The 23,039-nt window shown below is 36.7% G+C and overlaps 1 protein-coding gene across 7 annotated transcripts in view; it reads right to left on the reverse strand.

Annotated features, from left to right (window-relative positions):
- Positions 1-23,039, reverse strand: part of DOCK3 (dedicator of cytokinesis 3) — a 666,839-nt gene that overhangs the window by 599,398 nt on the left and 44,402 nt on the right. For all 7 annotated transcript variants that reach the window (XM_030934847.1, XM_030934917.1, XM_030934886.1 and 4 more), the window contains exon 2: positions 2,015-2,098. In XM_030934847.1, the coding sequence (XP_030790707.1) occupies positions 2,015-2,098 (84 nt within the window). The remainder of the gene's footprint in view (positions 1-2,014; positions 2,099-23,039) is intronic.

The raw sequence follows: 23,039 nt of genomic DNA on the forward strand, positions 1-23,039 counted from the left end.
TAAAAAGAATGAGTTCTAATGTTCTATCCCATATGACTATAATTAATAATAATATATAGTTTCAAAAAGCTAGAAGCAAAATATTGAACTTTCTCAACCAAAAGAAATGATGTTTAGGATAATAGATATTCTAGTTACCCTGATCTGATCACTATATATGTATCAAAACATCACTATGTACCCATGAATACCATTATTATTTGTCAATTAAAAAATAAAAATTTTAAACAGAGCCTGGCACCGCCCCTCACTCTTGCTTTCTCTCTTGCCGTGTGATCTCTGCACGTACAGGCTTCTCTTTGACTTTTGCCATGAGTGGAAGCTTCCTGAGGCCCTCACCAGAAGCAGAAGTTGGTGTCACAGCCTACAGAACCATGAGGCAAATAAATCCCTTTTCTTTATAAATTATGCAGCCTCAAGTACTCCTTTATAACAACAAATAAACAGAATAAGACAGTAGGTATTCTTGTCTCACTTTCAGATCTCAGTGAAAACTCTTTCAATATTTTACGACTGAATATGATGTTTACTACAGGTATTTTAGTAGCTACCCTTTATTAAATAAAGAAAATTACCTTCTATTCTCAGTTTCCTTAGAGTTGTTATCATAAAAGGGTGCTGATTTATACTTCTGTTCTTAAAAAAATTTAAAACAGGTGTAGCTCACTTTCCAGAAAAAGTGCATTCCTAAATATATATGATTCCTGGGTCATGGTAGGTTACATGTCCCCCCATAACCCTCTTAACAGTAACCCAACTAGATTAGAGCTCCACTCCCATATACATTGGTTCTATACCCACACTGCAACAGTTCTACTTCATTATATCATCTGAGATGGCTTGTAGCCATGCTGAACTGCTAGTCCAGGCTTCCCAAGTTATTTCCCATGGCATCAATTTTGCTTTTGTTAATACTCTGATTTTGTGTAATTTCTCTCTAAATTTATTTTTCCCACAAATCTTATTGATTTAACTACAGATTCTGAAGAACATGATCCATCTCAAGAATGTGTAAATGTAACAGTAGAAATACCCACATATGCCACAGAAGAGGACAGCAGTCAAGCCAAACTACATTTAAACGTATTTAGGCTGGGTACAGTGGCTCACGCCTGTTAATCCCAGCACTTTGGGAGGCTGACGCAGGTGGATCACCTGAGGTCAGGAGTTCAAGACCAACCTGGCCAACATGGTGATATCCCATCTCTACTAAAACTATAAAAATTAGCTGGACGTGGTGGCGGGTGCCTATAATCCCAGCTACTAGGGAGGCTGAGGCAGGGGAATTACTTGAACCCGGGAGGCAGAGGTTGTAGTGAGCCAAGATTGCACCATTGCGCTCCAGCCTGGGCAACAAGAGCAAGACTCCCTCTCAAAAAAAATTATAAATAAAAATCAAAAAATATTTAAGGGCTTGTTTTAATTAGGACTAAAGATGCCCAGTCAATCAGATGGAAACACACAAATGAATGGACTGTAAGGTAGTTCTATTCAAAGGCAGCTAAGCACAGGTAGATTACCTATTTGTAAAAAATAAATAAGAGGGCACAAAATACAGTTAGATACAATGAGTAAGATCTAGTATTTGATAGCACAATAGGGTGACTACAGTCAGCAATAATTTGTTGCATATTTTTTAATAATTGAGGGAGTACAACTGGAACTTTTGCAACACAAAAAAAGGTAAATGCTTGAGGTGATAGATACTACATTTACCATGTGATTATTACACATTGTATGTCTGTACCAAAGTATCTCATGTACCCCATAAATATATGTAAAAAACGTGTTCTGATAGCCAGAAATTAATTATCTAATTGTTGCTAATACATTAGAATCAAAAAAGCCCACACCTTTATGCTGAACATAGATCAGAATTTTATATAACACTATTTCATCATGTGACTAATTATGGCTCCAGAATTACTGCTTATAATCTTATTAGCACAAAATAAATGTATATAATACTGCCAAAAATGATCACAATTTATGTGCTTTGTAGGTCCATACTCACCTTCACATTTTTCAAGAATCTGGACTGTTTCTCCTATTTCTAAGACCAACCCTTGAGGGACAGATCCTCGAAAGCTGCATATCACTAGAAAAGCAAGGATAAACACACCAATTAGCATTTTTAAACACTGAGACAGGGTTAGAGTCACTGAATTAAGCACTAAATTTTCTTAAATGTATACCTTCCCTTCTTTACTAATTCCTCTTTCTAAAGTGTAAACCCCTTTCCATTTAATCTACATTTTGAAAAATAATATTAGCAGTTTGGGACAATAAGACACATTGTGGGAAAAATGCTATCCATGAGTGGTGGGTGCATGTGTGCTTGTAGAAAAACATTTCTATTAACAGAGTCTCTGTCCCTTGGATATCCTGTGTTCGAGTGTCCTTTTTGAGCAAGTTTGTATCAATTACTTAAGAAAAAAATAATATTAGGAGCTTCTTATCTACCACAAGCAAACACAGATATGTTTTAAAAGAATCATCAAATAAATTTGATTATGCTTTGAAAAGCAGAAATTTCATAATAAAAATGAACAGAAATTAATGAAATAGAAAGCAAATGCACAACAGAAAAAATCTATAGATAACAATCAAAATCCCATAACTTTTTTAAGGAAATTGACAAACTGATTACAAAATTCATATAAGAATACAAAGAATAAAGAAAAGCCCCATCTTACCTCAAAGTAATAAAAGCCACATATGACAAACCCACAATCAAATCACACTGAATGGGGAAAAGTTTAAAGCATTCCCCCTTAGAACTGGAACAAGATAAGGATGCCCATTTTCACTTGTCTTTGACATAATACTAGAAGACCTAATCAGAGCAATCAGGCAAGAGAAAGAAATAAAGGGCATCCAGATTGGAAAAGAAGACGACAAACTGTGACTATCCATCAATGATATAATCATACACCTAGAAAACCTGTCATACAAAAGATTCCTAGATCTAATAAACTAATTCAGTAAAATAAGGTCTCAGGTACAAAATCAATGAAACAAATCAGTAGCACTGCCATACACCAAAAACCAATCTGAGAATCAAATCAAGAACTCAATCCCTTTTACAACAGCTGCAAAAAATAAAAATAAAATACCTAGGAATATACTTAACCAAGGAAATTAAAGTTCTCTACAAGAAAAACTACAAGGCACTGCTAAAAAAAAAAAAAAAAAAAAGTCACAGATGACACAAACAAATGGCAACACATACCATGCTCACAGATAACAAGAATCAATATTGTAAAAATGACTGTACTGCCAAAAGCAATCTATGGATTCAATGCAATTCCCATTCAATTTCCCATCAATGCAATTCCCATCAAAATATCATCATCATTCAATGCAATTCAATGCAATTGCATCATTCAAAATATCATCATCATTCAATGCAATTCAATGCAATCATTCAATGCAATTGCAATCATTCAATGCAATTGCATCATTCAATGCAATTCAATGCAATTTCCCATCAAAATATCATCATCATTTTTCCCAAGAACTAGAAAAAACAATCTTAAAATTCACATGGAACCAAAAGAGGGCCTGAACAGCCAAAGCAATATTAAGTATCACATTATGGGACTTTGAATTATACTACAGGGCTATAGTTACCAAAACAGCATGACACTGGAATAAAAATAAGCAGTGGAAAAAAAAAATAGAGAACCCAGAAATAAAGCCAAATGGTATTCAACAAAGCATACAAAAACATAAGCTGGGAAAAAAAAAACACTGATATCATTTGGCTCTGTGTCCCCACCCAAATCTTATCTTGAATTGTACTTCCATAATTCCCACGTGTTGTGGGAGGGACCTGGTGGGAGATAACTGAACCATCAGGGCAGTTTTCCCTATACTGCTCTCATGGTAGTTAAAAAGTCTCACAAGATCTGATGGTTTGATAAGGGGAAACCCATTTTGCTTGGCTCGCATTCTCTCTTCTCTTGTCTGCTGCCATGTGAGAAGTGACTTTCACCTTCCACCATGATTGTGAGGCCTCCCCAGCTACATGGAACTGTAAATCCAATAAACCTCTTTCTTTTGTAAATTCCCCAGTCTTGAGTATGTCTTTATCAGCAGCATAAAAATGGATTAATATAGACACTTTATTCAATAAATGGTGCTGGGAAAACTAACAAGCCACATGTAGAAGAATGAAACTGGGTCCCCATCTATCACTACACACAAAAAAAAACTCAAGATGGATAAAATACTTAAATCCAAGACTTGAAACCATAAAAATTTTGCAAGATAACATCGAAAAAAACTCTCCTGAACATAGGCTTAAGCAAAGAATTCCTGAGTAAGACTCAAAGGCAAATGCAACAAAAACAAAAATAAATGGAACCTACTTAAACTAAAAAGCTTCTGTACAGCAAAAGAAATAATCAACAGAGTAAACAGACAACCAACAAAGAAAATATCTGCAAACTATGCATCTGACAAAAAACTAGTATCCAGAATCTACAAGGAACTCAAATCACCAAGAAAAAAAAAATCACATAAAAAAGTGGACAAAGAACATAAATAGGCAGTTCTCTAAACAAGATAGACAAACAGCCAACAAACACATGAAAAACAAAAATGCTCAACATCATTAATCATCTGGGAAACGCAAATTAAAACCACAATAAGACACCACCTTCTGCAAGAATGGTCATAATTTAAAAATCAAAAAACTATAGATGTTGGCATGGATGTAGTGAAAAGGGAGCACTTTTACACTGCTGATGGGAGTGTAAATTAGTACAACCACTACAGAAAACAGTATGGAGATTCCTTAAAGAATTAAAAATAGATCTACCATTCGATCTAGCAATCCCACTACTGGGTATCCATTCAACGGAAAAGAAGTCATTATATGAAAAAGACACATCCACATGCATGTTTATAGCAGCACAATTCACAACTGCAAAGACATGGAACCAACCTAAATACGCACTGACCAACAAGTGGATAAGAAAATGTGGTATATACACACCATGGAATACCACTTAGCTATTAAAAGGAACAAAATAATGTCTTTTGCAGCAACTTGGATGGAGCTGGAAGCCATTATTCTAAGTGAAGAAACTCAAGAATGGGAAAGCAAATACCGCATATTCTCATTTACAAGTGGGAGCTACGCTATGAGGACACAAAGACATACAAACTGATATAACAGACTCTGTGGACTTGGTGGAGGGAGGTTGGAAGGGGCTGAGAAATAAAAGACTACATATTGGATACAGTGTACACTGCTCGGGTGACAGGTGCACTAAAATCTCACATTTCATCACTAAAGAACTCATCCATGTAACCAAAGCCTACCTGTACTCCCAAAACTGTTGAATAAACTAAGAAGAAACTCCCTGTCAATCTTAAACAATTTCCACTACCGTAAATCAAGCCTTATAATCTAAAAATTGGTTCTTTGAAAACACTAACATTGACAGATATCTAGAAAAACTAATTAGGAAAAAAAGAAAAGAAACAAATTATCAATATCAGCAATCAAAACATTAAAATCATCATAAAAGGATATTACACAACAAAACTTATACCAACTAATTTGAAATTGTACATGAGAGATGAATTTACAGCAAGGCAAAATCTACAAAAACCGGCAGAGAAGGTAAAAATTTAAATAGTCCTATATTTATTAAAGTAAAGTGAATCTGTAATTAAAAACTTCCCACAAATGAAATACCAGGTCCTGATGACTTTATCAGTGAATCTGTCCAAACATCTAAAAAAAACAACACCAGTCATAAATAATCTCTTCCAAAGAGGGAATTCATTTTGAACTCAGCATGATAGCAAACCCTGAGAAGGACATGAGATGAAAGGAAAATTACAGGCTAATCTTTCTCATTAATATAAATAAAAATATTTTTTAAAAAAATACAAAGCAAATCAAATCCAATTATGCATAAAAAGGATGATGCATCATGACCAATTGGGGATTATTCCAGGAATGCAAGATTGGTTTAATATTAGAAAATCAATGAAGGAAAAAAAATCATATGATCATCTCTATATATGAAAAAACTGATAAAATTCAAAGTCCACTCATGACAAAAATTCTTAACACAGTAAGACTAGAAGAGAACTTCCTTAATCCGATAAAGAGCATCTACAATGTGTCTACAGCAAACATCATACACACTGGTGATATACGAAACATTTTATCACTAAGATTAGGAACAAGAAGAGGACAGTCACTGTTACCATTTCTATTCAACACTGTATGCAGGACCAGTCAACACAAATAAGGCAATTAAAGGTATAATAATTGGAAATGAGGAAATAAAACTGTCTTCATCAGCAGGTCTGACTGTGTATGTAAAAAAGTCAAAAATAATATAGACATAAACTATTACAACAAATACATGATTGTAGCAAGGTCACTAGATACAAAGTGAATATTTTTAAGTCTATATATCAATAAACAATTAGAAAATTAAATGTTTTGAAAAATACACCACTTAAAACAACATCAAAAAATGCCATGTAACTGGAAATAAGTCTAATGAGACATGTAGAAGAACTCTACACAAAAAGCTATAAAATATTAGAGACATTAAAAGCCTAATAAAAGCATATATCATATTAATTAGAAAACTCAATAGCATAAAAATATATATTCTCCCTAAATTGATCATTACATTCTCTGCAATCCCAATCAAAATCCTAATAAACTTTTTTGTAGAAATCAATAAACCGATTCTAAAATGTGTATAAAAATGCAAAGGATGAAGGAGGTGAACATATACTAAGAGATATCAAGCCTTTCAGCTGCAAAGTAAACAAGCTGTGAAAAAAATGTATATACCATGAGTCTATTTGCATGTGTATATACGTGTATATTTATATTTGATCTCTGCTGAAGACATCAAACCTGCCATTGGTAATCTGTATACTGTGGGAATATTTGGCTATATTTGCAAATACTTGTAGCATTATAAATCTGTAAATGTTTTAAATTCTCAAATTTAAAACAATTTAATTAATTTAATAAAATTAAATTCTTAAATGTATTTGGAAAATAAATTCTGAACAAAAACTTTTCAAATTTTTTAAAACTTTAAAAAATAGTTATACCAAGCTCTCACTTAATATTGTACAGACTTGGGAACTGTTAAGAAACTCAGATACTCATCAGTATCTTACTCTGACTACCAAGTGAAAAAGAAATGGTCTACCCTAGGATTTATTGCATTGAACCCTCCAACGTGGAGAGGAAAGGATTAGGTTCTGTAGTCTCAAGTCATTGCAGGTAGCCACAAATTAACAATGATATAGCTGTCTAAGATCAAAAATGTATTCTAAGCATGGTTCATAAATAAAACTACAATGAATTGCATAAGCACTTAATAATTTAACATCAGCAGTTCTTTTACTCTTTAACAAACTCTTTATCGAGGCCCTTACTATTAAATTTCAATCTCCAGAGCACTCCCCACCACTCCCGTCTTCTTATCTACATCACTAATTAACAAGAACATGTAAATTAATAACAGCCTTCATTGTTTAAAATTGAGTGTTTCGGCTGGGTGCGGTGGCTCACGCCTGTAATCCCAGCACTTTGGGAGGCCGAGGCGGGCGGATCACTAGGTCAGGAGACCGAGACCATCCTGGCTAACACGGTGAAACCCCGTCTCTACTAAAAATACAAAAAAATTAGCCGGGTGTGGTGGCAGGCACCTGTAGTCCTAGTTACTCAGGAGGCTGAGGCAGGAGAATGGCGTGAACCTGGGAGGCGGAGGTTGCAGTGAGCCAAGATTGTGCCACTGCACTCCAGCCTGGGCAACAGAGCAAGACTCTGTCTCAAAAAAAAAAAAAAAAAAAAAAATTGAGTGTTTCATGTGTATTCAGAGAACCGATGTAAACTTTCCATTTCCATAACTATTTTCCTTCTACATTGGCTTTCAAATTATTTTTTAAAAATTAATACAGATCAATGTCATGAAGTGCTTCCCATTTTCTTCTAGCAGTTTTAGAGTTTCAGGTCTTACATTTAAGGGTTTAGTCCATTGTGAGTTGATTCTTGTAAACGGTAAGAGACAGGCGTCTAGTTTAATTATTCTGCATGTGAATATTCAGTTTTCCCAGCATAATTTATAGAAGAAACCATTCTTTCCCCAATCAGTATTCTTGGCACCTTTGCCAAAATTAAGTTGGCTGTAATTGTGGACTTATTTTAGGTTCTCTATTCTGTTCCATTGGTCTATGTGTCTGTTTTTATGCTAGTACCACACTGTTTGGGATACTACTGCTTTATTGTATATTTTGAAGACAAGTAGTGTGATGCTTCCAGCTGTGTTCTTTGTGCTCAACATTACTTTAGGTATTCAGGGTCTTTCGTGGTTCCATACTAATTTTAGGATTTTTTTTTTCTATTTATGTGAAGAATGTCATTGGTACTTTGATAGGGATTTCACTGAATATGTATATCATTTGAAATAGTATGGACATTTTAACAATATTAATTCTTCAAATCCATGACCATGAGATCTTTCCATTTATGTCTGTCCTCTTCAGTTTTTGTCATTAATAACATTAGTTTATCATTGTAGAAATCTTTCACCTCTTTGGTTAAATTTATTCCTAGGTATTTTTTGTTTTAGCTATTGTATGAGAGATTGTTTTCTTGTGACTGAATATTCGTAGCATATATAAATGTTACAGATTTTGTATGTTAATTTACGTTTATTTTTAATTTTTGTGGATACACAGTAGGTGTATATGCCTATGGTATACATGGGATGTTTTGATACAGGCATACAGTGTGAAAATAAGTGCATCATGAAGAATGGAGTATCCATCCTCTCAAGCATTTATCCTTTGAGTTACAAACCAATTACACTCTTTAAGTAATTTTAAAATGTAAATTACGTTACTGACCATAGTCACCCTGTTGAGCTATCAAACAGTAGGTCTTGCTCATTCTTTGTAACTATTTTTTGTACCCATTAACCATCCCACCTCCCCTCACCCAGCCACCCACTACCCTTCGCACCCTCTAGTAACTATCCTTCTACTCTCTGTCTCCAATAATTCAGTTGTTTTGATGTTTAGATCCCACAAATAAGTGATAACATGTGATGTTTGTCTTTCTGTGCCTGGTTTATTTCACTTAATGTAATGATCTCCAGTTTCACCCATGCTGTTGCAAATAAAAGGATCTCATTCTTCTTTATGATCGAATAGTACTCTGTAGTGTATGTGTACTACATTTTCTTTATCCATTCATCTGTTCATGGATGCTTAGATTGCTTCCAAATCTCGACTACTGTGAACAGTGCTATAACGAACATGGGAGTGCAGCTATCTCTGATTTCCTCTCTTTGGGGTATATACCCAGCAGTGGGATTGCTGGATCACATGGTAGCTCTAGGTTCTGGGGGGGTTTTTTTGTTTGTTTTTTTGTTTTTTGGGTTTTTTTGTTTGTTTGTTTGTTTGTTTGTTTTTGAGATGGAGTCTCACTCTGTCGCCCAGGCTGGAATGCAGTGGCGCGATCCCGGCTCACTACAAGATCTGCCTCCCAGGTTCACGCCATTCTCCTGGATCCTCGTGATCTGCCTGCCTCGGCCTCCCAAAGTGCTAGGATTACAGGTGTGAGCCACCACACCCGGCTGGTAGCTCTAGTTTTAGTTTTTGGAGGAACCTCCAAACTATTCTCCATAGTGGTTGTATTAATTGACATTCTCACCAACAGCATACAAGGGTTCCCTTTTCTCCACATCCTCACCAGCATTTGTTATTGTCTGTCTTTTGGATATAAGCCATTTTAACTCGGATGAGATAATATTTCATTGTAGGTCTCATTTGCATTTCTCTGATCAATGACGTTGAGCATCTTTTCATATGCCTGCTTGCCATTTGTATAACTTCTTTTGAGAAATGTCTGCTCAAATCTTTGGCCCATTTTTTGATCAGATTATAAGATTTCTTTCCTATAGAGTTGTTTGAGCTTCTTGTATTTTCTGGTCATTAATCCTTTCTCAGATAGGTAGTTTGCAAATATTTTCTCCCATTCTGTGGGTTGTCTGTTCACTTTGTTGATTGTTTCCTTTGCTGTGAAGAAGCTTTTTAACTTGATGTGATCCCATGTGTCCATGTGTGCTTTGGTTGCCTGTGCTCTGACATATTGTTCAAGACGTTTTTGCCCAGACCAATATCCTGGAGATTTTCCCCAACGTTTTCTTGTAGTAGCTTCATAGTTCGAGGCTGTAATCCATTTTGATTTGATTTTTGTATATGGCAAGAGATAACTGTCTAGCTTCATTCGTCTATATATGGATATCCAATTTCCCCAGCAGCATTTATTGAAGAAACTATCTTTTCCAGAGTGTATTTCTTGGCATGTTTGGTGAAAATGAGTTCGCTGTAGGTGTGTTAACCTTAACCCTAACCCTAACCAGCCAGTTAAGGTTACAGTTAGGGTTAGGGTTAGACAAACCCTGTTTCTGGGTTCTCCATTCTGTTCCATTGGTCTGTGCATCTATATGGAGCATAATCTGAAAGTCAGGTAATGTGATTCCTCCAGTTCTGTTATTTTTGCTTAGGAATGCTGTGGCTACTCTGGGTCTTTTGTGCTTCCGTATAAATTTGAGATTTTTTTTTTCTATTTTTGTGAAGAATGTCATCACTGTTTTGATAGGCAGTGCCTTGAATCTGTATCTGTAGATTTCTTTGGGTAGAATGGACATTTAAAAAATAGTGATTGTTCCAATCAATGAACATGGAATTTTTTTTCATTTTTTGTGTCCCCTTCAATTTCTTTCATCAGTGTTTATAGTTTTCATTATGGAGATCTTTTACTTTTTTGGTTAATTCTTAACTATTTAATTTTAGGTGTAACTATTGCAACTGAGATTGCTTTTTTCTTTCTTTTTAAGATTGTTCACTCTTGGCATATAGAAATGCTACTGACTTTTGTATGTTGATTCTGTATCCTGCAACTTTACCGAATTTATCAGTTCTAATTGTTTTTTTGTTGGAGTCTTTAGATTTTTCCAAAAATAAGATAATATCATCTGCAAACATGGATAATTTGACTTCTCCCTCTCCAACTGGGATGCCATTTATATCTTTCTCTTGTCCGACTGCTCTGTCTAGGACTTCCAGTACTATGCTGAATAACTGGTGAAAGTGGGCATCCTTGTCCTGTTCCAGATCTTAGACGAAAGGCTTTGTATGTTGATTTTGTAGACTGCAACTTTACTGAATTCTCATTTCTCAGTTTTAATAGTTTTTTTAGTGAAGTCTATAGTTTTCAATATATAAGATCACGTCATCTGCAAACAGGGACAATTTGACTTTCTCCTTCCCAATTTAGACAACTTTCTTGCTCTTGCCTAATTGCTCTGGCTAAAACTTTTTTTTTTTTTTTTTGGAGACAGAGTCTCACTCTGTCACCCAGGCTGGACTGCAATGGCACAATCTCAGCTTACTGTCACCTCCACCTCCCAGGTTCAAGTGATTCTCCTGCCTCAGCCTCCCAAGTAGCTGGGATTATAAGCACCCACCACCACACACCCAGCTAATTTTTGTATTTTTAGTAGAGACAGGGTTTCACCATGTTGGCCAGGCTGGTCTCGAACTCCTGACCTCAAGTGATCTGCCTGCCTCAGCCTCCCAAAGTGCTAGGATTACAGGTGTGAACCATCGTGCTCAACCAAGACTTCTAGTACTGTGTTGAACAGAAGTGGTCAAAGTGGGCATCTTCATCTAGGTCCATATTGTAAAGGAAAAGCTTTTAACTTTTCCCTATTCAGTATGATGTCAGCTATGGGTTTGTCATATACGGACTTTATTGTGCTGAAGTACGTTCCTTCCATTAATATATCTAACACGTTTAGAGTTTTTATTATGAAGGGATATTGAATATTATTGAATGCTACCAGTAAAGACCATAGGAGAAACAGCCCACAGACATATATAGTAGAACAGTGGTTACCAGAGGCAGGGGCAGGGGCAGGGGCTGGGGGTGGTTAAGGTATGGGGAATGGTTAGAGGTTTGGTCAAACCAAGTTGCAGTTAGATAGGAGGAATACATTCTGGTGTTCTATTTCATAGCAAGGTGACTACAGTTAACAATAATGTATTGTATATTTCAAAATAGCTAGAAAAGAGGATTCTGAATGTTCTCACCAGGAAGAAATCACAAGTGCTTGAAGTGATGGAAAACCTAACAGCCCTGATTTGATCATTACACAATGTGTACATGTATCAAAATATCACACTGTACCCCATAAATATGCATAATTATTATGTGTCGATTAAAAATAAAACTTTAACAATGAATTAAATTTTTTTAATTAATATAAAAAGAGGAGAAAAAAATAAATTTTGCCTGCTAGAAAAGTAGGGAGCCTGAAAGAGAGTAAAGCTTTCTCCCTATAATCATGGATCCATTTTCAGGCCTACACTTTATTTGCAGGCATATCATGAAGATTAAATCTACAAGTTAATAGATTGTTTGGCTCTGTTCCCCACTGTGTCTGTCAGATACTACATAAATTCTAAGAAAGGCCTGACACGGAGGCTCATGCCTGTAATCCCAGCACTTTGAGAGGCTGAGATGGGCAGATCACTTGAGGTCAGCAGTTTGAAACCAGCCTGGCCAACATGGTAAAACCCCGTCTCTACTAAAAATTCAAAAAAAGTAGCCAGGCATGGTGGCACGTGCCTGTAATCCCAGCTACATGGGAGGCTGAGGCAGGAGAATCACTTGAACCTGGGAGGCAGAGGTTGCAGTGAGCCAAGATTGCGCCACTGCACTCCAGCCTGGGCAACAAAGCAAGCCTTTGTCTCAAAAAAAAAAAAAAAAAAAAATCTAAGAAAGTGGCAGCTTCCGAACAAATATGCCCACAATCTCAGCACTTTGGGAGGCCGAAGTAGGTGCATCACTTTGAGGTCAGGAGTTTGAAATCAGCCTGGCCAACATGGTGAAATCCCATCTCTACTAAAAACAAAACAAAACAAATATGCCCTTTAACATTACTCACTGTTAACTATATATAATGAAGGATTTATCCATGGCAAAATAAAACTGAAGACTTTTGAAAAACAACGTATTAGGAAGAAGATACACTAACTGTTTTAACACTTAAAAAAAAATTTTTTTGGCCGGGCGTGGTGGCTCAAGCCTGTAATCCCGGCACTTTGGGAGGCCGAGGCGGGCGGATCACGAGGTCAGGAGATTTAGATCACCCTGGCTAACACAGTGAAACCCCGTCTCTACTAAAAATACAAAAAAATTAGCCGGATGCAGTGGCGGGCACCTATAGTCCCAGCTACTCGGGAGGCAGAGGCAGGAGAATGGCGTGAACCCGGGAGGCGGAGCTTGCAGTGAGCCGAGATCGTGCCACTGCACTCCAGCCTGGACGACAAAGCGAGACTCTGTCTCAAAAAAAAAAAAAAAAAAAAAAAAAAAGAGATGGGGTCTTGTCATGTTCCCCAAGCTGGTCTCAAACGCCTTGGCTCAAGTGACCCTCCTGCCTCACCCAAGCAGCTGGAACTACAGGTACGTGTCATCATACTGAGCCGCTAATTCTTAAATTTTGTAGATATTTATTAACTTCAATTTTTTTCATACTATGTTAAGTAGAAAGGGTTATAAACAGTATTTACAGCATAATTCCACACAGTCATCCTTCAGTGTTCATAGAGGATGGCTTCCAGGAATTCCTAGATAACAAAATCCATGAATGCTCAAGTCTCTGATATAAAATGGTGTAGTATTTGTAAATAACCTATACACATCCTCTTGTATACTTTAAACCATCTCTAGATTAGTTATAATGCCTAATACAGTATAAATTCTGTATGCCTATAATAATTTTGTATTTTTTATCATGGTATTGTTATGTTGTTTTCTATTTTTGATCTGCTGTTGGTTGAATCCACAGATGCAGAACCCAAGGGTATGAAGGGCCAATTGTATACAGCTTCTGTAATATTTATTTCTGTTTATTATGCAATAATATGAAATCTGTGCTAAAAGAATACATGTTAGCATTACCAGACTAAGCACTAAGCACAATATTCCCAATTCACAGGAAGCCATCAGGAAAAAAAAAAATGTAATACAACATCTCATCACAGAACGTCACAAAAATAGAAATGAAAATAAAACCAGCAAAAGTAAATTTCTGAGTAGCTTATTAGCTAGTCATACAAGGAAAGCCACCTACAAATAATGAATTAATTAAATAGTGTTTGATCACAGCGAACAAAGAAATATGTCCTGAGAATATAAACTTGTTCAAGACCATTAGCATTTTGGTGAGAACAAGTGCTCTAAGAGTTGTATACATATAGACCAATATCCATAGTCAATTTGAAAACAGAGCAAAGAAATTGATGAAACCAAATGTTACTTTCTTTGAAAATATCAATAGAATTGATTAATCCTTTAACCAGATTGACCAAGAAAAACAGAGAGAAGATTTAAATTACTAATATCGGGAATGAAAGTGAAGCTATTACTACCAACATTTTAAAAAATATTAAAAAGACATACTTAGAACAACTGTATGCCAAAATTTTCGATAAGCTAGATTAAATGGACAAATTTCTAAAACGAAACATATGATCAAAATTGACTCAAGAAGAAACAGAGGTCAGGCACGGTGGCTCACACCTGTAATCCCAGCACTTTGGGAGGCCGCGGCAGGTGGATCACCTGAGGTCAGGAGTTTGAGACCAGCCTGGCCAACATGGCAAAACCCCAACTCTACTAAAAATACAAAAATTAGTCAGGTGTGGTGGTATGCACCTGCAATCCCAGCTACTGACGAGGCTGAAGCAGTAGAAACCACTTGAACCCAGGAGGCAGAAGTTTCAGTGAGCCGAGTATCTCACCACTGCACTCCATCCTAGGCAACAGAGTGAGACTCCATCTCAAAAATAAAAATAAAAAAGAAGAAACAGAAAAATCTGAATTGATCTCTAATATGAAAAGAGACTGAAGCAGTAATCACAATGCTTCTCACAGGTCCGAGACCAGACAGATGGTCCCTGACTTAACAATGGTTAGAAATATAATTTTCAACTTTCCAATGGTTTATTGAGATATAACCCCATTGTAAGTTGAAAAGCATCTGAACTTACAACTTTTTGACTTTACAATGGGTTTATCAGGGTATTTTCAAATGGATTTTCAACTTACAATATTTTCCACTTATGATGAACTTATTAGGAAATAACCCCATTGTAATTCAAGGGGCATCTGTCCTGGTGAACTTTACCAAATGCTTAAAAAAGAACACTAATCCTTCAAAAAAACTTTCAAAAAAAAATAAAAAAAGGAAGGAACAACTCTCAAGGCAATTATTACTTATTCTCATGCCAAAACCAAACAAACATATCACAAGGAAAAAAATATCCATAACATATAAAGATGATTATATGTGATGAAATGGGATTTATTCTGGATGCAGAAATAACATTTGACAAAATCTAGTGCCCTTTCATGATTAAAAAAAAAAAAAACTCAGAATATTAGGAATACAATATATCTTCCTCAACCCAGAGGTAACATCACACTTACTAAAGAAAAACTGAATGCTTTGTAAGATCAGGATCAGAAAGTAGGGTACAAAACTACTCCCATTTAAAGATGACAGGATCTTGTGTGTATTTTTTTTTTTAAATAAAGAATCCATCCGGGTGCGGTGGTTCACACCTGTAATCCCAGCACTTTGGGAGGCTGAGGCGAGCGGATCATGAGTCAGGAGATCAAGACCATCCTAACATGGTGAAACCCCGTATCTACTAAAAACACAAAAAATTAGCCAGGCATGGTGGCAGGTGCCTGTAGCCCCAGCTACTCAGGAGGCTGAGGCAGAACGGCATGAACCCGGGAGGCGGAGCTTGCAGTGAGCCGAGATCACCCCATTGCACTCCAGTCTGGGAGACAGAGCAAGACTCCATCTCAAAAAAAAAAAAAAAAAGAAAAGAAAAGAAAAAATCCACATGAAACTATTAGAGGTAGCAAACTAGTTCAGCAAGATTGCAGGATACACAATCTGTACAGATGCTCCTCAACTAACAATGTGGTTACATTCTGATAAATCCATCGTAAGTTAAAAATATCTTTAATTGAAAATGCATTTAAAATATCTAACCTACCAAACATCATAACTTAACCTAGCCTATTTTAAACATGCTCAGAACACTTCAATTAGCCTACAGCTGCACAAAATCATCTAACACAAAGCCTATTTTATAAGATGTTCAATGTCTCATAGAATTTAGTGAACATTATACTGAAAGTGAAAAACAGAATGGTACTATGAATATTCAAGGTATGATTTCTACTGAATTCACATCACTTTCGCACCATAGTGAAGTCCAAAAACCATAACACAAACCATCCTAAGTCAAGAACTATCTGCATATAAAAATCAGTTGTGATCTGAGAAACAAACCCTCAAATAAATGATCACTTGATTTTTGACAAGAGTGCCAGGACCATTCAACAAAAGAACTGACTGTCTTTTCAATCAAAGGTGGTGGAAAACTGGATGCCACATGCAAAAGAGCAAGTTTGATGGACCCTTATCTCACATCATATACAAAAATAAACTAAAAATGGCTCAAAGACTTAAAAGTAAAAGCTATAACTGTAAAACTCTTAGAAGAAAACAAAAGGGAAAAGCTTCATGACACTGGACTTGGAAATGATTTCTTCATGACCAAAAGTAGAGGGGGGAAAAAAAAGAGTCTGACTTCATCAAAATTTGAAACTTTTATGCATCAAAGGCTACATCAATAACAATCCACAGAATGGGAAAAAATATTTTTAAATCATATATCTGATAAGGAATTAACTGACAGGATAAAGAACTCCTACAGATCAGCAACAAACAAACTGATTTTTTTCTTTTATTTTTGAGACTATCTCACTCAGTCACCCAGGCTGGAGTGCAGTGGCATGATCACAGCTTATTGTAGCCTTGAACTCCTGGGCTCAAGCAATACTCCCACCTCAGCCTCCCAAGCCTTCCTGTAGCTGGAATTACAGGCATGTGCCACCATGCCCCAGTAATTTTTTCCATTTTTTTGTAGAGACGGGTCTCACTTGTCACCCAGGCTGGTCTTGAACTCCTGGGCTCAAGCAATCCTCCTGCCTTGGCTTCCCAAAGTGCTGGGATTACAGGTGTGGGCCAACACACCCAACCCAAACTGATTCTTAAAATGGGCAAAAGACTTTGAGTAGGCATTTTTGCAAAGAAGATACACAGATGCTCAACAGGCACATAAAAAGATGTTCAACATCCCTAATCATGAGGGAAATGCAAATCAAAGCACAATGACGTGCCACTTCATACCCATTTGGATGGCTGTTATATAAAAAAAAAAAAAAAAAAGAACAAATGTTAAAGGTGTGAGGCAATTAGAACCTTTTTGCATTGCTGGTGGGGATGTAAAATGATGCAGCTGCTGTGGAAAACAGTATAGCAATTCCTAAAAAAATTAAACAGAATAATCAAATATAATTATTTTAATTTAAAAAGAATTTAAATATTTAATTTAGTTAAATACCTAATTTTATTTAACAAATTTAATTTTAATTTGATATTAAACAGAATTATATGATCCAGCCATTCCACTTCTGCGTATATATCCAAAGGCAGGAGACAAGGACAGATATTTGTATACTCATGCTCTAGCACGATTATACATAATAGTCAAAAGGTGAAAGCAATCCAAGTGTCCACTGACAGATGAACAGATAAAATATGGTATGTGCCTACAAAGGAATATTATTCAGCCTTGCAAAGTAACAAAATCTTGACATGCTACAACATGGATAAACCTTGAAAGTACTACACTAAATAAAATAAGCTAGTTACAAAAGGAAAATTTTGTATGATTCCACTATAGACAATCCTCAACTTATCAAAATCAATTCATGATTTTTCAATCTTACAATAAGCTTTTTGGATGTACCCTCATCAAAAGTGGAGTATCTGTAATATAATGTTCCTAGAGTGCTCAAATTCATAAAGAAAAAAGTAGAATTTTGGTTGCTGGGGGCTGGGAAAGTGTGGAATGAAGAGTCAGTGTTTAATGGGTACAGAGTTCAAGTTGAGGAAGATGAAAAAGTTCTCGATATAGATGGTGGAGATGGTTAACAACAGTGTGTATGTACTTGATGCTGCAGAACTGTACACTTTCAGACAAGATCGGGTGTATTCAGGGTAGTATGGCCACAGAGCTGTATACTTTCAAATGGTTAAAATTGTAAATTTAATTATATATCTTTTTTTTTTTACTGTGGTAATATATAAGCACAATAAAAAAATAGAGATACAGAGATCCAGAATATCCAAAACAATCTTGAAAATGGGGACAAAATATAAAGGATCCGCACTTCCCAATTTCAAAACTTACTATAAAGTTACAATTGTGAAGATAGTGTAGTAGTGGCATAAGGATAGAATTATGTCAAAGGAAAAGAACAAAGACTCCAGCGGGATGGGGGGTGGTCCCGGGAGATAACTTTCAAAATTATGTCCAATTAATTTTCTTTCTTTTTTTTTTTTTTTCGACAGAGTCTCACTCTGTCGCCCAGGCTGGAGTGCAGTGGTGCGATCTCAGCTCACTCTAACCTCTGCCTCCCAGGTTCTGGTACCAAAACAGAGATATAGACCAATGGAACAGAATAGAGCCCTCAGAAATAATACCACACATCTACAGCCATCTGATCTTTGACAAACCTGACAAAAACAAGAAATGGGTAAAGGATTCCCTATTTAATAAACGGTGCTGGGAAAATTGGCTAGCCACAACTAGAAAGCTGAAACTGGATCCTTTCCTTACTCCTTATACGAAAATTATTTCAAGATGGATTAGAGACTTAAATGTTAGACCTAAAACCATAAAAACCCTAGAAGAAAACCTAGGTAATACCATTCAGGACATAGGCATGGGCAAGGACTTCATGTCTAAAACACCAAAAGCAATGGCAACAAAAGCCAAAATTGACAAATGGGATCTAATTCAACTAAAGAGCTTCTGCAAAGCAAAAGGAACTACCATCAGAGTGAACAGGCAACCTACAGAATGGGAGAAAATTTCTGCAATCTACTCATCTGACAAAGGGCTAATATCAAGAACCTACAAAGAACTCAAACAAATTTACAAGAAAAAAACAAACAACCCCATCAAAAAGTGGGCAAAGAATATGAACAGACACTTCTCAGAAGAAGACATTCATACAGCCAACAGACACACGAAAAAATGCTCATCACTCGCCATCAGAGAAATACAAATCAAAACCACAATGAGATACCATCTCACACCAGTTAGAATGGTGTTCATTAAAAAAATCAGGAAACAACAGGCCGGGCACGGTGGCTCAAGCCTGTAATCCTAGCACTTTGGGGGCCCGAGACGGGCGGATCATGAGATCAGGAGATCGAGACCATCCTGGCTAACACGGTGAAACCCCGTCTCTACTAAAAAATACAAAAAACGAGCCGGGCGATTTGGCAGGCGCCTGTAGTCCCAGCTACTCGGGAGGCTGAGGCAGGAGAATGGCGTAAACCCAGGAGGCGGAGCTTGCAGTGAGCTGAGATCCGGCCACTGCACTCCAGCCTGGGGGACAGAGCGAGACTCCGTCTCAAAAAAAAAAAAAAAAAAAAATCAGGAAACAACCGGTGCTGGAGAGGACGTGGAGAAATAGGAACACTTTTACACTGTTGGTGGGACTGTAAACTAGTTCAACCATTGTGGAAAACAGTGTGGCGATTCCTCAAGGATCTAGAACTAGAAATACCATTTGACCCAGCCATCCCATTACTGGGTATATACCCAAAGGATTATAAATCATGCTGCTATAAAGACATATGCACACATATGTTTATTGCAGCACTATTCACAATAGCAAAGACTTGGAATCAACCCAATTGTCCATCAGTGACAAACTGGATTAAGAAAATGTGGCACATATACATCATAGAATACTATGCAGCCATAAAAAAGGATGAGTTCGTGTCCTTTGTAGGGACATGGATGCAGCTGGAAGCCATCATTCTCAGCAAACTACTGCAAGAACAGAAAACCAAACACCGCATGTTCTCACTCATAGGTGGGAAATGAACAATGAGATCACTTGGACACAGGAAGGGGAACATCACACACCGGGGCCTATTGTGGGGAGGGGGTGGGGGGAGGGATAGAATCAGGAGATATACCTAATGTAAATGACAAGTTAATGGGTGCAGCACACCAACATGGCACATGTATATATATGTAACCTGCACGTTGTGCACATGTACCCTAGAACTTAAAGTATAATAATAAAAAAAGAAAAAAAAAAGTAAGCAAAGAACATGAACACTTTTCAAAAGAAAACATACACTCAGCCAACAAGCATATGAAAAAAAGCTTAGTATCACTGATCACTAGAGAAGTACAAATCAAAACCACAATGAGACACCATCTAACACCAGTCAGAATGACTATTATTTAGAAGTCAAAAAATAACAGACACTGGCAAGGTTACAGAAAAAAGGGAATGCTTATACACTGCTGGTGGAAATGTAAATTAATTCAGCCATTGTGGAAAACAGTTTGGGAATTTCTCAAAGAACTTAAAACAGAACTACCATTCAACCCAGCAATCCCATTACAGGGTATATATTCAACAAGCAATTCCATTACTGGGTATATATCCAACTAGCAATCCCATTACTGGGTATATATCCAAAGGAATATAAATCATTCTACCACAAAGACATATGCATGTATATGTTCTTCGCAGCACTATTCACAACAGCAAAGACGCAGAATCAATCTAAAAGCCCATCAATGCTAGACTGGATAAAGAAAATGCGATACATATACACCATGGAATACTACACAGCCATAAAAAAGAATGAGATCATGTACTTCACAGTAACATGGATGGAGCTGGAGGCCATTTTCCCAAGTGAACTAACACAGAAAAATAAAAACTAAATATTGCATGTTCTCACTTATGAGTGGGAGCTAAACACTGAGTATACACTAACACAGATAAGGGAACAATAGACTAGGGCCTGCGTGAGGGTGGACAGTAGGAGGAGGGTGAGAATAGAAAACAACCTATTGCATACTATGTTTACTACCCGGGTGATGAAATAATCGTACGACAAACCTCCATAACAAGAAATTTACCTATATAAAAAATCTGCACATGTACCCCTGAACCTAAAATAAAAATTTTTAAAAAACAAGATTCCAGGTAACAACTTTGTATGTTAAAGTTTGAAAAACACTATTCGAGAGCATTATTAAAAGAGTAGATTTTAAATGTTTTCACCACAAAGCAGAACACAGAATTAGTGAACTTGAAGACAGATCAATAGAAAATATCTAAACTGTCTTTGTAGACATTGACACCACCCAGAGCCCTGATATCACCGTGGATGGTATGCCCTTGGGCTGCATCTCCTTCAAGCTGTTAGCAGACAAAGTTCCAAAAAACTTTCATGCTCTGAGCACTCGAAAGAATGCATTTGGTTATAAGTGTTCTGCTTTCACAGAATTATTCCAGGGTTTATGTGTCAGGGTAGTGACTTCACATACCACAATGGCACTGGTGGCAAGTCCATCTATAGGAAGAAATCTGATGATGAGAACTTCGTTATGAAGCATACAAGTCCTGGCATCTTGTCCGTGATAAACGCTGGACCCAACACAAATGGTTCCCAGTTTTTCATCTGCACTGCGAAGACCTCAGTGGTTGGATGGCAAGCATGTGCTCTTTGGCAAGGTAAATAATAGCATTAATATCATGCAGGCCATAGAGTGTTCTGCATCCAGAAATGGCAAGAACAGTGAGAAGATCACCATGGCTGACTGTGGACAATTTTAATAAATTTGACTTGTGCTTTATCTTAACCATCAAACCATTCCTCCTGTAGTTCAAGAAAGCACCCTCCACCCCATTTGCTCACAGCATCCTATAATCATTGTGCTTTTGCTGCAGTTCTTTGGGTTCCATATTTTCCTTATTCTCTTCCATGCCTAGTTGGATGCAGAGTTAAGTTTAAGAGTATGAAATAAAAACTAACAAAAAAAAGAAAATACCTAAACTGAAAGAGAGAGGGAAAAACAAGTAAGAGTATAATAGACGTGTGAAACTTGATCAAAAGATCTAAAAAACTTACAACTAGAGTCCTTAATAAAAGAGAATACAAGAGAAACGATATTCACAATGATAATGACTGATATTTTCCCCAAACTGATTAAAACCATCAACCCGCGGCCGGGTGTGGTGGCTCACGCCTGTAATCCCAGCACTTTGGGAGGCCGAGGCAGGTGGATCATGAGGTCAGGAGATTGAGACCATCCTGGCTAGCATGGTGGCAGGCGCCTGTAGTCCCAGCTACTCAGGAGGCTGAGGCAGGTGAATGGTGTCAACTCAGGAGGCAGAGGTTGCAGTGAGCCAAGATCACACCACTGAACTCCAGCCTAGGTGACAGAGCAAGACTCCGTCTCAAAAAAAAAAAAAAAAAAATCAACCCACAAACTTGAAGGGAGATTATAGCGAGAGAGGATGGCAAAAAAAAAATCCAATATATGCATAACTGAAATTCCTAAACAAACCCAAAACAAGAGAAGATTAATTCAGAAATATAATTACAGAGATATAATTCAGGAAGGTTTTCTTGTGGGAGGATGAAAAATACTGTAACATATATTTTGTGCCAAGAAACACTGACACAGAATGCTCCACACAAGACATAACCTAGAAAATTTATTAGACTTTAAAACTTAAAAAGAAAAATAAAAATGGTTAAAGTCATACTAGCCTCAGATTTCTCCACTGCAATATCTAACACTGAAAGACACTAGAGAAACATTTTAAAGATACTGAAGGAAAGAAAATATAAGCAAAAGATGTTCCATCCAACCAAGATGTCCTTAGAGAATAAAGTATAAAAGCTACAAACAGTTCTGAACACCTAAAAACTCAGGGAATATCTTGCTCATGATCTCTTATTGAGGAAACAGGATAGTTTTGAGGAAAT

Source organism: Rhinopithecus roxellana, chromosome 1 (assembly GCF_007565055.1).
Source record: "Rhinopithecus roxellana isolate Shanxi Qingling chromosome 1, ASM756505v1, whole genome shotgun sequence".
In the NCBI taxonomy this organism is placed as follows: domain Eukaryota; kingdom Metazoa; phylum Chordata; class Mammalia; order Primates; family Cercopithecidae; genus Rhinopithecus; species Rhinopithecus roxellana.